Source organism: Lithobates pipiens, unplaced genomic scaffold (genome assembly GCF_037356315.1).
Source record: "Lithobates pipiens isolate NorthernLeopardFrog02 unplaced genomic scaffold, aLitPip1_a1.2 Scaffold_16, whole genome shotgun sequence".
Taxonomy (NCBI): Eukaryota; Metazoa; Chordata; class Amphibia; order Anura; family Ranidae; genus Lithobates; species Lithobates pipiens.
Genome location: NW_027507748.1, coordinates 220,258,639 through 220,275,526, shown reverse-complemented (window position 1 = coordinate 220,275,526; position 16,888 = coordinate 220,258,639). Strand labels below are relative to the sequence as shown.

Sequence of the window (16,888 nt, the reverse complement as noted above, 5' to 3'; positions counted from 1 at the left end):
GAATGGGGTAAAAGTGCCCAGTAAGCAAGAGGTTGAAGGAGAAACATATAAACTAACTCACTACATTTCTGCTATTTGTTTAAAAGTCGAGTATGTTTAATATCACTACATTATAATTCTATGTTAAACTCGCCTTCACAATGCTACTTACACATATCTTCGTAACTATCATGTCGGGTGTCCATTTACCTGTCCAGCACACTCGCGCTCAAGAGCTCTGTTGTGTTAAACACAGCAGCGTCCTTTAGGGGTCGCTCTAGGAAGCCGCAGTTTCTCCTCTATGGTGAAACTCTCTTTCTACTCGTGGAGGGTCAACTTTGTGAAGACATTTTATTATCAACTCTGCGGCTACGAAAACATGGCCGCCAGCCGTAGCTGTTTTGTACGATGTTGGGGACAGTCGTACAATTATACAGCTCGTTCTCTAGTAAACGGGAAGTAGCTTTCCTTCAAGCATGGTGGATGAGACCGATAGGGATAAGAACTAGGTGAGTCCGACTTGTAAAGGCTCGTTTCCGTAGAATTAGCTGTGTTATTGTACTGAGCTCCGGGTTTTTTACGTTGCTCAGTATTGTGAGCCTACAGTGTACTTATGGGGAGCGTTAGCACGTGACTGCAGCTGGTATAGACAGACAGTGCTGCTATTCACCTATGCCAGCACCTTCTGTGTATGGAGGAAGCTGTGGGCTGATAAGGGCGACCTCCTCCTGAAGATGCTGCTTGCCTGCCAGTCTCTGGCTTTAATACTTTGAGTCACTTACCTAGAACAAGCATGCAGTAAGTGAAAGTCACAAATCCTGATCTGCATCCATTTTTCATTGAAAGCTTTGGTTAGCATAGCAAGCAGCATTTTCAGGAAACGACAGTGCTACGCCTTCTCTTAGGCCCCTTTCACATTGGAGCACTACATCGCTAAAAACAGTGCCTGCAAAGCGCCCTGAAACAGCCACTGCTATGTCTCCAGTGTGACAGCCTGAGGGCTTTCCCACTGGAGCGGTGCACCTGTAGGACGTTAAAAAAACTCCTGTAAGCAGCATCTTTGGAGCGGTGAAGGAGCAGTGTATACATCGCTCCTTCACCACTCCTGCCCATTGAAATCAGTGGGGCAGCATGGCTATACCGCCTGTTTTTCAGCCGCTATCGGGGGTTAAAAGTGCCCCGCTAGCGGGCAAATACCACCGCTAGGACGATGGTAAAGCAGCGCTAAAAATAGCACTGTTTTTTACAGACGACGCTGCTCCCGCGCGAAAGGGACCTTAGGGCAGGGTAGGCAACCCCAGCCCTCCAGCTGTTTTGAAACTACACGTCCCATAGGTCATTGCAAGATCCTGATTAGGGATGAGCTCAGGCATGTTCTCATGAAACACGTGCAGAGCCCACCAGGAAGTCAATGCAGCGCTAATTGCAGGCAGTGAGACATTGCCCGATCTCTGCAGCCGCACATCGGGGCAATGTCTCACTGCCTGTGATTAGTGCTGTGCCGACTTCCTGGTGGGCTCTGCACGTGTTCCAATGGGAACACGCCTGAGCTCATCCCTAATCCTGGCAATCACAGGCATGACTCCTAGAGGCAGATGCATGGTGGGTATTGTAGTTTCATCGCAGCTGGAGGGCCGGGGTTGTTTTACACGCTGTTCTTAATGCCTCCAACCATAATGCTGTGAAGGTATATGTAGGCTCTGATAATATAAATTGGTAAAACTGTGAAGGGGGCGTACCATAATCCAATATATAAGAAACAGAAAAAAAAATTCAGCGCTAGGAAAGAAATTATGTTCCTATAGGTCCTCTAAGGGAACCCCCAGGGACAAGGGTTAAACTGCAGACTACTCGTTGGCAAAAAACAGTGTCATGCGCTTAACCAATATGTGATAGTGTATGGTGAACACAATTTTTTTTTTTTTTTTATATGTGGTATAAATCAATAATAAGGACAACGCCTGTGACATGTGAACCAAGTGTGGAACAATGGCAATACAACGTTGTTCTATTAAATATATAGTCCTATTTGCCAGGAAGTGATGCTTCTTCAAAATGTTGGAAAGTGCGAGTGAACGTACTTTTCCAAACTGCATTCACAGATGAAAGAAATTTTTCAAGGAAGCAATAAGATTGGGTACGCTTACTGCATGAAGTGGACACACAAACAGGCACGTATACCATTCGATCCAGCAGGTACTCCTGGAACAATTGGATGGTCTGCAGATGCACCTTAGTGACCTCATGCAGGACGGTGAAAAACAGACGATGCACATCAGAAACACCAACAGGCATTTGTGCCCGATCACCAGCTGAAGACACCGAACAACCGGTTTTATGCCCCAGTAGAAGGACTATGGTCCGAAACATGTCAGGTTGCTAGCCTTTTTGGTTTTTGGATGTCACGCAATTCTGTTTTTTATGTGATCACTTTCATGTGGAGGCCCTTTTTATATTCTTTTTTTCTCCCATGATTGGATACGTGGATTGAGAGTTTCTTTGGAGTGTTGCATATCCTCTAAAGCTGGTGATCGATTGGATAATCGGGCACGATTGCCTGTTGGTGTTTCTGATGTGCATCGTCTGTTTTTCACCGTCCCGGATGAGGTCACTAAGGTGCATCTGCAGACCATCCAATGGTATACATGCCTGTTTGACTCACCGATATACGGCGTGTGTGTCCACTTCATGCAGTAAGCGTACCCAATCTTATTGCTTCCTAGAAAAATTTCTTTCATCTGTGAATGCGGTTTGGAAAAGTATGTTCACTCGCACTTACCAATATTTTGAAGAAGCATCACTTCCTTGCAAATAGGACTATGTATTTAATAGAACAATGTCGTATTGCCATTGTTCAATGCTTGGTTCTCATGCCACAGGCGTTGTCCTTATTATTGATTTATATCGCGTACAAAAAAAAAAATTTTGTGTTCACCATACACTATCACATATTGGTTAAGTGCATGACGCTGTTTTTTGTTAACGAGTAGTCTGCAGTTTAACCCTTGTCCCTGGGGGTTCCCTTAGAGGACCTGTGGGAACATAATTTCTTTCCTAGCGCTGCATTTTTATTTTTTTCTGTTTATCACACAATTCACTATATTGTTGCTAGCTGCTGTTTTTTTTTTTTTTTTGTTTTCTATTATTTTACCATCGATCCCCAACCGGTTCCCCACAAACAGAGAGATGGACTACGGTACTGGTTTGATTAGTATAAATTAAATTTATGTAATAAAAAAATAAAAGATTTTATTAATACAAAATTAAGACAATAAAATGTTTTTAGTCAATTACACATAAAAATGCATTATAATCATTCATTTTTAATGTGCAATTGACTATGTGGACTTTGTATTCTTTCTCAATTTTGTATCATATTTTTTTTAGCGATTTTATATAACTTTAATTTATATTAATCAAACCAGTACTGTCAGAGCCCATTCACACAGGGGCAACTTTGGATCCGACTTGAAGTCGCCCAACGTGATAAAATCAATGTAAGTGAATGAGAGCCTTCTTAATGCACACTACTGAAGTCGCTCCGACTTCAGAAAAGGTTCCTGTACTACTTCAATCCGACTTCTAGATGACTTGTACCCATTGATTTCAATGGAAGTCACCTCCAAAGTCGGATCGTGTCTTAAGCAACAATACAGGAATAGAAAATTGTTTTCTAAGGCAAACCCCTCCCTCCCACAGAGCTGATTGTTGTTTGGTCACTGGAAAGTCGCCTGTCCTGGAGGCGACTCAAAGTCGCCTTGTAAGTCGCCCCAAGTCGCGTTGTGGTATGCACTCAGGTCATGGCCAGAATCGTGTTGCCCCTGTGTGAACCGTCTCTCTTTGTTTGTAGGGAACCGGTTGGGAATTGGTTTACTTCATTTTATATTTCCCATTCCTGTGAAGTATAACTAAAGTCAACTTTTTTTTTATTATTATTTATTTTTGGATAGGGGAGGTGGATACGAACCCCTGTCAGCTGTAATTACTGTCTGTGTCCCCATTAAGGAGATTCACTCTCTCCATTTGTCCTGTTTACTATTATTATTGAAAGAGAAAGAAAATCCAAAATTTTGGGTTGTCCTCAGACTAGAGGGGAAATCTTCTAATGGGGACACCCCATGAGTCCCCCCACTTTGGAGGGATTTCCTCTCCTTTCATGTTTTGGCTATGGGACAGGTAGTGACGGGAATTCCTTCATGGCACACAGAAGGCAAAAACAGCTTGACATATTATAACCCTTATACAGTGATCAGTGCAACTGACAGTCCTTTTTCCTTTAGGTCTGGTTCACACCGCTGCGGGTGAGAGATCCGGATGTGATTCGCACCGCACTGCAGTGCAAATCACATCCAATCTCCGTAGCGATGCGAGTTCAGCCATCGCTCCCGCAGCAAACTCGCATGGGACCCTTTTTTTGGTCCGCAGCAGAATCGGATCGCATGGGGGTTCACACCATGCGATCCGATTCCTGTGCGAGTGTGCAGATCGCACTGCGATATGCGGACGGATCTGGGGGTGTCATTAACATTTCATTGACACTCCCAGCAGTCCGCATAGGGCAGTGTGAACTGCCGGCGGGAGGCATGCGATGCGGGAAAACGCCGCGGATTTGCGGCGTTCCCGCATCGCTATGGTGTGAACCTAGCCTTATAGTACAAAAAAAAAAAAAAACGCAGAGGTGTTCAAATACCACCAAAAGAAAGCTCTATTTGTGGGAAAAAAAGGACATACATTTTATTTGGGTACAGCGTTGCACGCCCGTGGTTAAAGGATAAGTTCATCTTTCAAAACATGTTCCACCCATATTCGGGTGTAACATGGTATGAATGCACCTCCCCCATCCCCCCTGTCCCAGCAGTGTGAGAACACCCCCCAATGTCTGTTGCCACAATTAAAAAAAAAAAAAAAAACACAGCTGATCGGCTGTGTACTCAGAGCCCTGTGTTGACAATCAATGCAGGGCTTTGTACAGAGGGAATGATCTCTCTGTTTCTTACAGAAACTCAAGGATAAGAAAAAAAAAAAAAAGATCTCTACTAAAAAGCAGCACATAATGCACACATTTAACCTCTTGATTACCTGAGAGGTTAACCCCTTCCCAATGTCATTAGTACACTGAAAGTGTATAGTATTATCACTGTACTAGTGTCGGGGACAGTTAGTCAGTTCTCACTCAGTGTTGGATTGTCAGCCACACTATCGCAGTCCCATTATAAGTCGTGAACCGTTGGCACTAGTAATAAAAAAAAATAATGATAATTTCAAGTTGTAACCCATCTTTTTTTTAGACATAACTTTCACACAAACCAATCACTATACACTTATTGATATTTTTTTATATATTTTTTTTTTTTTACCAAAGACATGTAGCACAATACATTTTCCCTAAATTTATGAAGACATTTTTTTTATTCGATTTTTATTTTTATTTTTATTATTTTTTTTATAGCAGAAAGTTAAAAAAAAAAATTTTCTCAATTTTTGGACTTTTTTGTTTATATAATAAAAAAAATGCAATAGTGAGCAAATGCCACCAAAAGGAAGCTCTATTTGTGTGGGGGAAAAAATTATACTAAATTTGGGTACAGCATTGCATGACCAAGCAATTGCCAGTTAAAATAGCGCAGTGCTTAACCACTTGCCGACTGCCGCACGACGATGTACGTCGACAGAATGGCACGGGCAGGCATATGGGCGTACCTGTACGTCCCTGCCTTCCCGCGGGTGGGGGGCCCTATCGGGCCCCCCCCCGGTGCCTGCTGCGGTCGGTATTCGTTCGGGAGCGATGCGGGATGAGGGGGCGGCCATTCATTCATGGCCACCCCCTCGCGATCGCTCCCGACGAATGGAAATGCTCCGTGACATCACTTCCTCTCCTGTAATGTAAACACAGGAGAGGAAGTGATGTAATCTCTCCTCCGTGTCCGTATTTTTCGTTCCGGCACCGAGGAGAGAGGATCGGTGAGTTGCACCAACACGACACTACACAGTAGAACATGCCAGGCACACTCACACCCCCCCTTCACCCCCCGATCAACCCCCCAATTACCCCTGCCCCCCCAGTCACAGTGACACCAATTGCATTTATTATTTTATTTTTTTGCATTGGTGTCATTTGTGACTGTAATAACTGTTAGGGCAGTTAGGGTTAGCCCCCTTTAGTTCTAATGTACCCCCCCAATAAAGGTTTAACCCCGTGATCACCCCCCGTCGCCAGTGTCACTAAGGCTGGGTTCACATTGCAGCAGTTTATGAGAACGGATGTGATTCGCACCGCACTGCAGTGCAAATCACATCCGATCTCTGTGCGATTCGAGTTCAGCCATACAGATAGTATGGCTGAATTCGCGCCGCACCCGCTGCAAATTCGCACGGGACCCTTTTTTTGGTCCGCAGCAGAATCTGATCGCATGGGTGTTCACACCATGCGATCCGAGTTTGCTGATCGCACTGCGATATGCGAACTGATCTGGGGGTGTCATTAAAATTTCACTGACACTCCCAGCAGTTCGCATAGGGCAGTGTGAACTGCCCCCAGGAGGCATGCGATGCGGGAACCCGCCGCGGATTCGTGGCGTTCCTGCATCGCTCCAGTGTGAACCCAGCCTAATAAGCGATCATTTTTCTGATCGCTGTATTAGTGTCACAGGTGACGCTAGTTAGGCAGGTAGGTATTTAGGTTCGCCGCAGCTTTTTATAGCGCCAGGGACCCCCATATACTACCGCATAAAGCCCCCTGATTGCCCCCTAGTTAACCCTTTCACCAGTGATCACCATATAACTGTTACAGGTGACGCTGGTTGGTTAGTTATTTTTTTATAGTTTCAGGGCACCCGCCATTTATTACCTAATAAAGGTTTAACCCCCTGATCACCCGGCGGGTGTCATTTGTGACTGTAATAACTGTTAGGGCAGTTAGGGTTAGCCCCCTTTAGTTCTAAGGTACCCCCCTAACCCCCCCAATAAAGGTTTAACCCCGTGATCACCCCCCGTCGCCAGTGTCACTAAGGCTGGGTTCACATTGCAGCGGTTTATGAGAACGGATGTGATTCGCACTGCAGTGCAAATCACATCTGATCTCTGTGCGATTCGAGTTCAGCCATACAGATAGTATGGCTGAATTCGTGTCGCACCCGCCGCAAACTCGCACGGGACCCTTTTTTTGGTCCGCAGCAGAATCGGATCGCATGGGTGTTCACACCATGCGATCCGAGTTTGCAGATCGCACTGCGATATGCGAACTGATCTGGGGGTGTCATTAACATTTCACTGACACTCCCAGCAGTTCGCATAGGGCAGTGTGAACTGCCGCCGGGAGGCATGCGATGCGGGAACCCGCCGCGGATTTGTGGCGTTCCTGCATCGCTCCAGTGTGAACCCAGCCTAATAAGCGATCGTTTTTCTGATCGCTGTATTAGTGTCACAGGTGATGCTAGTTAGGCAGGTAGGTATTTAGGTTCGCCGCAGCTTTTTATAGCGCCAGGGACCCCCATATACTACCGCATAAAGCCCCCTGATTGCCCCCTAGTTAACCCTTTCACCAGTGATCACCATATAACTGTTACAGGTGACGCTGGTTGGTTAGTTATTTTTTTATAGTTTCAGGGCACCCGCCATTTATTACCTAGTCTCACTAGTGTACCCATAAATTTAGGGGTGTCTACTTTCCAAAATGGGGTCATTTGGGGGGGGGGGTTTGTGCCATCTTGGCATTTTATGGCCTTCAAAACTGTAACGCCCTTAGAAAGCCTGAAGGCGGTGCTTGGTTTTCGGGGCCCCGTACGCGGCTAGGCTCCCAAAAAGTCCCACATATGTGGTATCCCCGTACTCAGGAGAAGCAGCAGAATTTATTTTGGGGTGTCATTTCACATATGCCCATGGCATGCGTGAGCAATATATCATTTAGTGACAACTTTGTGAAAAAAAAAAAGTTTGTAATTTTCCCGCAACTTGTGGCAAAATATAAAATATTCCATGGACTCAACATGCCTCTCAGCAAATAGCTTGGGGTGTCTTTCTAAAATGGGGTAATTTGTGGGGGTTTTGTCCATCTTGGCATTTTATGGCCTTCAAAACTGTAATAGGTAGTGAGAAGTGAAATCAAAAATGTACGCCCTTAGAAAGCCTGAAGGCGGTGCTTGGTTTTCGGGGCCCCATACGCGGCTAGACTCCCAAAAAGTCCCACATATGTGGTATCCCCGTACTCAGGAGAAGTAGCAGAATTTATTTTGGGGTGTCATTTCACATATGCCCATAGCATGTGTGAGCAATATATCATTTAGTGACAACTTTGTGTAAAAAAAAAAAAAATAAAACATTTTTTTTTTTTGTCATTATTCAATCGCTTGAGGCAAAAAAATAAAATATTCAATGGGCTCAACATGTCACTTATCAATTTCCTTAGCGGGTCTACTTTCCAAAATGGGGTCATTTGGGGGGGGTTTGTACTGCCCTGCCATTTTAGCACCTCAAGAAATGAGATAGGCAGTCGTAAACTAAAAGCTGCGTAAATTCCAGAAAACGTACCTTAGTTTGTAGATGTGACAACTTTTGCGCAAACCAATAAATATACAGTTATTGACTTTTTTTTTACCAAAGACATGTGGCTGAATACATTTTGGCCTAAATGTATGACTAAAATTGAGTTTATTGGATTTTTCTAATACCAAAAAGTAGAAAATATCATTTTTTTTCAAAATTTGCGGTCTTTTTACGTTTATATCGCAAAAAATAAAAATCGCAGAGGCAATCAAATACCATCAAAAGAAAGCTCTATTTGTGGGAAGAAAAGGATGCAAATTTTGTTTGGGTACAACATTGCATGACCGCGCAATTACCAGTTAAAGCAGCGCAGTGCCAAATTGTAAAAAGACCTCTGGTCATTGACCAGCAAAATGGTCCGGTCTGAAAGTGGTTAATAGAAAAAAAAATAGCCTCGTCATAAAGGTAGGTAAAACCTTCCTGAGCTTAAGTGGTTAAAATACATCATTTTTTATTTTTATTTTGCATATGCATTTGCGTTTATAAGCACATTTGACTGCATCTAGTGTAAACAAGCCCAGACTGGATGTATATGGGGGCCTGATGTTTTGAATGACCCGACAGAATGAATCCGCCAGACAATTCGATCATGTGTGGGCTTCAACGGACCTTTGCTGTCTAAAAATCAGACAAACTTTAGATTTAGAACATGTTTCAAATCTTTCCAACGGACTCGAATCCGGTCGAAAAATCAGTTTGTCTGTATGCTAGTCAGACGGATGAAAACCGATGCTAGGGCAGCTATTGGCTACTGGCTATGAACTTCCTTATTCTAGTTCAGTCGCACGTCATCACGTTAGAATCCGTCGGGCTTTGGTGTGATTGTGTGTGGCCAAATCCGTTCGTTCGAAAAGTCCGACTGAAGTCTGCCGTCTAAACTAGTCTGCCGGAAAGTCCGGTCGTGTGAACACAGCATTTGTCCATGGCAGACTGAAATACATGTATGTGTGGGCAAGCCTTTTTTTTTTTTTTTTTTCTTTAAGGGGGGGGGGGGTAAAGTAGGGGGAGGGTTAAAACCCCTGTAATCCTTTTTTTTTTTTTTTTTCCCCTGTTTGTTTTAGGGGGATTGGGGTCAGCAAGATAAGGGGACCTGGTGTTTTCATGTAAGCCCTCAAGTACCCTCAAAGGGCCATGTTTTGGAAACTTCTTAGATAAAATCACTCTTATCAATACCATGTCATTGATATTGATTTAAAGCAGCTGTGCAAAAGAGAGGAAAATCTAAAAACGTGGCCCGTTGGGGGTACTTGAGGACCGAGGATGAGAGCCACTCCTGTAGTTCACAATGAGAGCTGAGAGCAGTGCAATCAACCCTGGATTTCTGTCAGTATCAACAGTCATTTTGCACTTATTGGCCAAAACACTTTCAGTAGTGTATTTAATAGACCAAAAGGGGGCAAATAAGAGCAGTGTGTTGTCAGATTTTTACATCCACTTTGTTAAATGTACAGACTCCTAGCATTGGTGTTGGTGGGCTCTCAGGACACATAGGAGAAATTCTTACACAAATTAGCGGTAAGGGTTGGTGTCTTGTTGTCTTCTTCTGTTCTTACATTTGTATCTCCTTCCCCCCCCCCTTTTTTTTCCCCCAGATATGACTCGTTCAAAGCAGATTGGGAACCACAAAAATGATAAAAGGAAAAATATTGCTAAAAGCTGGAAAACCAAAAGGAGAGTCAAGGATTTAGATCAAATACATGAAGATATGCTTCCTGGTAATGCTGGTCGTTTATTAAAGCAGGAAATTGATTATGATGTCCCTGGAAATGCTCAGCATTATTGTCTACATTGCGCGTAAGTATTTTGGTATAAATTGATACTTGTGGGTAGGATTGAAATAAGACTTTTTTTTCAAACACTTAAGTGGAGAATGGCCAAACCACTTTTAAATTGCATTAAAAAGCAATTTTGTTTAGATATGTGCACATGTGCTAAAATTCACTTGCATTGAAACAAAGTGATATTAAAGTGTTTGTAAAGGCAAATATTTTCTTTTTTTAAAAATAACAAACATGTCATACTCCCCTTCTCTGTGTAATAGTTTTTCACAGAGCTGCCCAGATCCTCCTCTTTTCGTGTCCCCTGCCAGCACTCCTGCCCCCCCCCCCCCCCCTTGCCGAGTGTCCCCACGACAAGCTGCTTTCTCACATTTGTTCTTGCTCCAGAGCCCTGCTCTGTGTGCCTTTGAGACACGCAGAGAGGGCTGCTCGACCCCACTCCCTCCACACTGACTGTGATGGATAAGATGGGTAGTCTGATTTCAAAGCTTTATACATGGCACATCCATTGTAAACTGGGAGATGTAAACACATCACATCTTGCTGCCCTCTCTGGACTGGGGGTATCCCAAAAAAAAAGAATATAGAGTGAGAGGGCTCACCAGCCAGATGCATTATCTCTAAAACCATTAATTCAAAAAGAGATGTAAATCTACTCACAGATGTACAGACTAGCAAAGCATATCATATAGTAGCAATCAGTTCATCCACTCGCTCGAGAGGCTTTGGAGGGCATCACTCAAGATCCTAATGTCTTAGGTGTTTTGAGAGCCATGCCCTCTTGTTGATGTTTGGTGCTGAGGAAGAGGGTACAGCCCTAAAAATGCATACAATATAAGACTTTGTTGCGCTACAGATCTTTAGTATCAGTTGGTTCAATAAGATATCAGCAGCCAGCACAATATTGAAGGAAGTCAATAACGAGATATATATGGTAAGTGTACAGTGCTTTAAATCCCAAAAGGACAATCCAGGAATAAAAAGTTCAATCTACTATAGACAGGGAATAGGGAGACCAGTCACCAGCACCCAACAATACAGCCACTTACCCCATGTGGTGGACCTTCATCACAAAGGTCACATCAGCTTATGTAAAGTAAACACAGGTAAGAAGGGAGCCCATCAATCTCCATACACTTCGTGGCAGCAGACAAGATAGTGGATGCAGCAAACCTGGATGGGACTCTCCTTGTTCAAAAATTACCTTCCAGCAGTAATCATCAAATATATGTCATCCTATGCAGACAAAGGAAGATAAACCTCATTGCGCAGTACATCATAACCGTATTTATTCAGATAAAAACGTTTGAAATTGCACTCAAATTGATGACAAACAAAAGCAAGCTCTGTTTGTATGTATACAGCCTCTCCCCACCGTGGCCGCCGTGTCCCAAAATGCAGTAACGTCACGTTGCCGACTCCTCCCTACGTCGTTTTGTGAGAGAATCACGTCATCAGGGGCATGGCTAAACGGACACTCAAATAGTTTATATATGATGGACACAGTAATTAACATGCAGAAGTGGGATGTGCTCCAAATACCAGATGTGACAACACTATTCACAGATTGAGCAGCCAAGTCTACATCCTCTATTAACAATATAACACCTCCTTTAATCAGAAAGGAATGTTCCAAAAGTACTATAAACACTCTATGGCATAATAAAATGCTAGTATATAATATATACAGATTGTAAAGGATCTTTTAAAAAACAAATATTATACTCAGACACAGCGCCTTCCTGTGGATTGAGGAAAACTTGCATTCAACCACATAGACATACAAATGCATGAAATGTACAAAATTGGATTTTCATATACAAAATTAAAATAATCCCACTTGCGCATGTTAATTACTGTGTCCAGCATATATAAACTACTCGAGCGTCCATTTAGCCACGCCCCCCGACGACGTGATTCTCTCACAAAACGTCGTAGGGAGGAGTCGGCAACATGGTGGGGAAAGGCTGTTATACATACAGAGCTTGCTTTTGTTGTCATCCATGTGAGTGCACTTGCAAAGGTTTTCATCTGAATAAATACTGTTATTATGTATTGTGCAATGAGGTTTATGTTCTTTTGTCTGCATAGGATGACATATATTTGATTACCGCTGGAGGGTAATTTCTGAACAAGGAGAGTCACATCCAGGTTTGCTGCATCCACTATCTGGTCTGCTGCCACTAAGTGTATGAAGGTTGATGGGCTTCCTTCTTACCTGAGTTTACTTTACATAAGCTGATGTGACCTTTGTGATGAGGGTCCACCACATGGGGTAAGCAGCTGTATTGTCGGGTGCTGATGACGGGTCTCCCTATTCCCTGTCTATCGCAGATTGAACTACTAGGGTTTTTTGCATTTTTTTTTTTTTTTTTTTTTGTTTTCTAACTAACACGTGTTTTCTAGGAGATATTTCGTGGATCTGAAGACCTTAAAGGAGCATTTTAAAACTAAAGTCCACAAAAAAAGGTAATGAGACTCTAAATGTAGTATTAATTTGTAGTCTTCTATCCCTTTTTTTTTTTTTTATTGGAATTTACCGGAGCCTCTGGATAACCTGATATCATGCATCTGAAATCAGTCAAGGTCCTTCCTATAAACTAAGAAATGTTAAACCTAGAACCTTGAACTTTTCCTTCCTCCTGTGGGCAGGAACATCAATTCATAGTTTTGAAAATTTGTGAATTAGAGAAGAGCTTCCTGCTTCAGCCAAGACCATGAGGGAAAAGTGGTGAGCTTAGTGGACATAGTCAAGAATTTGCATTACTGTGACTCTGACACACTAATGACATTTCATTTGCATTCTTGTAGCAACTTCCATGCTGGAATAGCTGTGTAAAAGTGTGTACATGAATAAGATCTTGTAGGCTACTTCTAAAAGCATGAGCATAATACATGAGACAGAGACTTGAGCTTGGCAGATATTTTACTGCTGGTATCCCGAAACAATAAGAGAATCTTGCAAATAAAATAGCCTTCTGGCACCTGGACAAATTTAGAGTAATCCCATTTTAACTTTTGGGGTTATTTTTGGCTTCTGCTATGACTTCCTTCCCCCTCCGCTGCCACATTTGGCACCTTTCGGAGGGGAGTGGTTACCTGCTCTTACCGATGTGAACTCAGCTGGAATTTCAGACTCCCTTCTCCTTTCCCCGCAGCTGGCCCATTCACAGAGCGCAGCGCAGCGCAGTAGGGAAGCAGCTGTGAAGCCACAAGACTTCACTGCCGGTTTCCCTTAGTGGAGATGGCAGCTGGTAGCTGATTGAAAAATTGGCTCGGGTATGGACACTGCTGGATTCCTGGACAAGTATTTGTAGCTGCTGACTTTTCATTTTTTATGAAGAAGCCTGGAAGCTCCTCTTTAAAGCTCCAATGTATTTCATTTTGGATAGAGCAGGGAAAGGTTAGACAGTTATTGATCTCTGTATCCCTGTTGGGGATTTTTTTTTTTCCCCACTTCTTGTCAGGGCAGGAAAAGAAGTGATGGAATGTCCCTCCCACAGTGACACAGACAAAAAAATAAATCCACAATTTGAGTAGAATGAAGGAGGATTAGAACTGGACTTTTTTTTTTTTTTTTGTTCTATTACTGTCCATGTAGACCTGTTCCTTTGACAACCACTCTACCTATCCTGACAGAATCAGAATGGCATTTGATATCAGAAATCTTAGGGGTCATCACACAGGGACATCAACTCGTTTTCACGTGGTTGGACCATTTGCTGCCATGATATCTTCTTAATGGCACTTTGCAGATTATCAGACAGATGGTACTAGTGTCTTCTCTGTGGCAGGACAGCAGCTCACTCTTGTTCAGTCCACACCCAGCTGGGTATATCATGGCAGCAAATGGTCCAACCACGTGAAAACGAGTTGATGTCCCTGTGTGATGACCCCTAAGATTTCTGATATCAAATGCCTTTCTGATTCTGGGATTTGGTAAGTGTGCATTTTTACCATTTATCAGCACGGTGTTGGTGAAGGAAATTCTCTCTCTCGCACCCGCATAGGATTTCTTGAACTGTTTCTTATATGTAATTTTTGAGCACTCTATTCATAATATCTCTAATTGTTCACAAAAATTCTGTGCACTTTATCACTGTATGCTCATGACTACGTCTTTATGAGGAACTGTTGCTTATATGTAATTTTTGAGCACTATATATATATATATATATATATATATATATATATATATATATATATATATATATATATATATATATATATATATATATATATATATATATATATATATATATATATATATATATATATTTTTTTTTTTTTTATATATATATATGAGTTATAGAGTATTTTTATTATTCACTTAGTTGGGTTTTTGCATTATAATTTTTGACTAGTTATAGTGTATACATATTATTCTGTTATAGGTTTTAGATATATTTTTTTAGATTTTTGTAATTGTGAGCGCGGTTGAAATTCCTGAGTTATATGCTTTATAGGTGTGTATCACGTCGTATCAATCGCAGCTTTTAGATATTTAGACTGATTTTTGAGAGATTTCTTTAGCGCAGTATTTTTTTTCCCAGCTTTCTCTCTGCTGGCTGTGTGATGCCTATTTTTAGAGTTTTGTCCCCAAAAATTGGCCTGAAAGTGGTTTACTAACCTTCGTAGTTCATTGATTTTTTTTTATTTTTTTTTTCCTGCAGTTCAGTAACTGCCGGCCTGTATTGGAGGTACAAGCGGACAATGTACCCGTGATCTGCTGACTATGAATGCTTTAGAGGCCCCAATGTAAAAAAAATAAATGCATACATATTTTTTTTCTGCAAAAAGGTGCATTAATATATTTTATATATATTTTGAGATTTTATGAGAGGTGTGTGTATGTATATGTATGTGTGTGTGTATGTATATGTGTATGTGTGTGTATATATATATATATATATATATATATATATATATATATATAATATACACACAATTATGCACTCAGAGTAAGTATTAATTTTATCCTGTCAACTGAAGCCAGTGGCCTTTTGGTGTGTGTGTGTGTTTGTTTTTTATTTATTTTTTTAACATTGGCATATTCAGCATACATAGACTTGTGAGAGCATGTTCTAATGGCTGCATTCTAAAATGCGAGGTGTAATGATCTGTGGGCATGGCTGATACAAGATGAGGTCTCACTGTGGATGTGATTTTTCCATTTCAGACTGAAGCAACTGAAAGACGAGCCGTATACTCAGGAGGAAGCAGAAAGAGCAGCCGGCATGGGCTCATACAAGCCACCAAAGCAAATTCATGTGCAAACACAGGAGGTAGCAATGGAATGATTACTACTCTCTTTATACCTTTCTTTGGAATTTAATAGATCCAGTGGACACTGATGTCTAAAAGAGAATGACTTGCCTTCTGTCTGCTGGTCAGAAAACATCCAGTTGTGGAACTTGCAGCTGCTAACAGTAATGCCTTTTGATGTGTGCATATTTCATGTCTAGTCAGGACACTTTGCCCTGCAGAAAGGCTGAGCTAGTAAATATTTTTCATTAAATAAATCTGTGGTCATGGTAACAAATTGTACATATTGTCTGTGTCCTGAGAGAAACAATGTAATAAAGGAAATCAAAAGTCCTTCTCTAAATACTTTTTGCCAGGTCAGCGACTCAAAAATCTAAAAAAATTACATTTTTTTTTTTTTTTTTGATATCTCAATGTGCTCAGTTTAAATGACCATCAATTTTTTATTTTTTATTTTTTTTTGCCTTAATAATGAATGCCCTTGGTAAAGGTTTCCTTTAAGCAATATATTTAAAGTAAAATTTGTTTGAATCACTCCCCAAAATTTGATATCTGATATTTGTGATACCTGTAAAGAGTCTGCAAATCATTGTACTAGACAGTACATTATGTAAGGAATCTAACTGTCATAACTGTAAATAAATGACAAGTAAACCCATATTCAAACTGCTTGTGTTATTTGCCTAGTACGTGACAAAGCGGCTTCATATATCCAGATTCTTCAGTTAGTCTGCAAGTCATAACACTGTTGTCAGCTGTGAATATCTTGTGTTCATATTATATAACTAAATGACCTCTCTTTTGTATGCTTGGAAATAAATATGCAGCTTGCTCAGGCATCCATAAACACATCCGCTTGTCAGTCTCGATTAAGCCTCTTCTCTCATCTTGCACGGATGCACAAATGTCGCTGTAGTGTTTAACCTCCACACTGCCGTTCGCACTGAGGAACTGAAGACGAGTTTGTATTATATGAAGTGTATCTACGGATGGCAAACTTTCTATTAGAAAAGTAACATATCCCAGAGACTGTTGTACAACTATTTTATTTGTTGCCCGACAAGGAAAAACAAGTGAGTGTGAACAAAACAGTTGTGATAATTAAAAAAAAATCTAGTGATGCATATGGAAAGATTATTCTGAAAGCAACAGTTTATATGAATACATTATATGTTAGAGACAAATGAGAAACAATGTGGATGTCTAATTCAACATTTTATACCGTGATATAACTGAAGCTACTCATAAAAGAGAAAATATGGCGTACATCGACAACTAAGTATGAGATCATGGAATTCTCTTTGTGGAGCTGGGGGGCTATGGTT

At 41.5% G+C, this 16,888-nt stretch overlaps 1 protein-coding gene across 1 annotated transcript; it reads left to right on the top strand.

Annotated features, from left to right (window-relative positions):
* Positions 1-330: 330 nt before the first annotated feature.
* On the top strand, positions 331-16,223 carry ZNF593 (zinc finger protein 593). Its single transcript, XM_077481067.1, has 4 exons — positions 331-488; positions 10,113-10,314; positions 12,705-12,767; positions 15,478-16,223. Exons 2-4 carry the CDS (start codon positions 10,115-10,117, stop codon positions 15,596-15,598), a joined length of 384 nt encoding a protein of 127 aa, XP_077337193.1. The 5' UTR covers positions 331-488; positions 10,113-10,114; the 3' UTR covers positions 15,599-16,223.
* Positions 16,224-16,888: the final 665 nt, after the last annotated feature.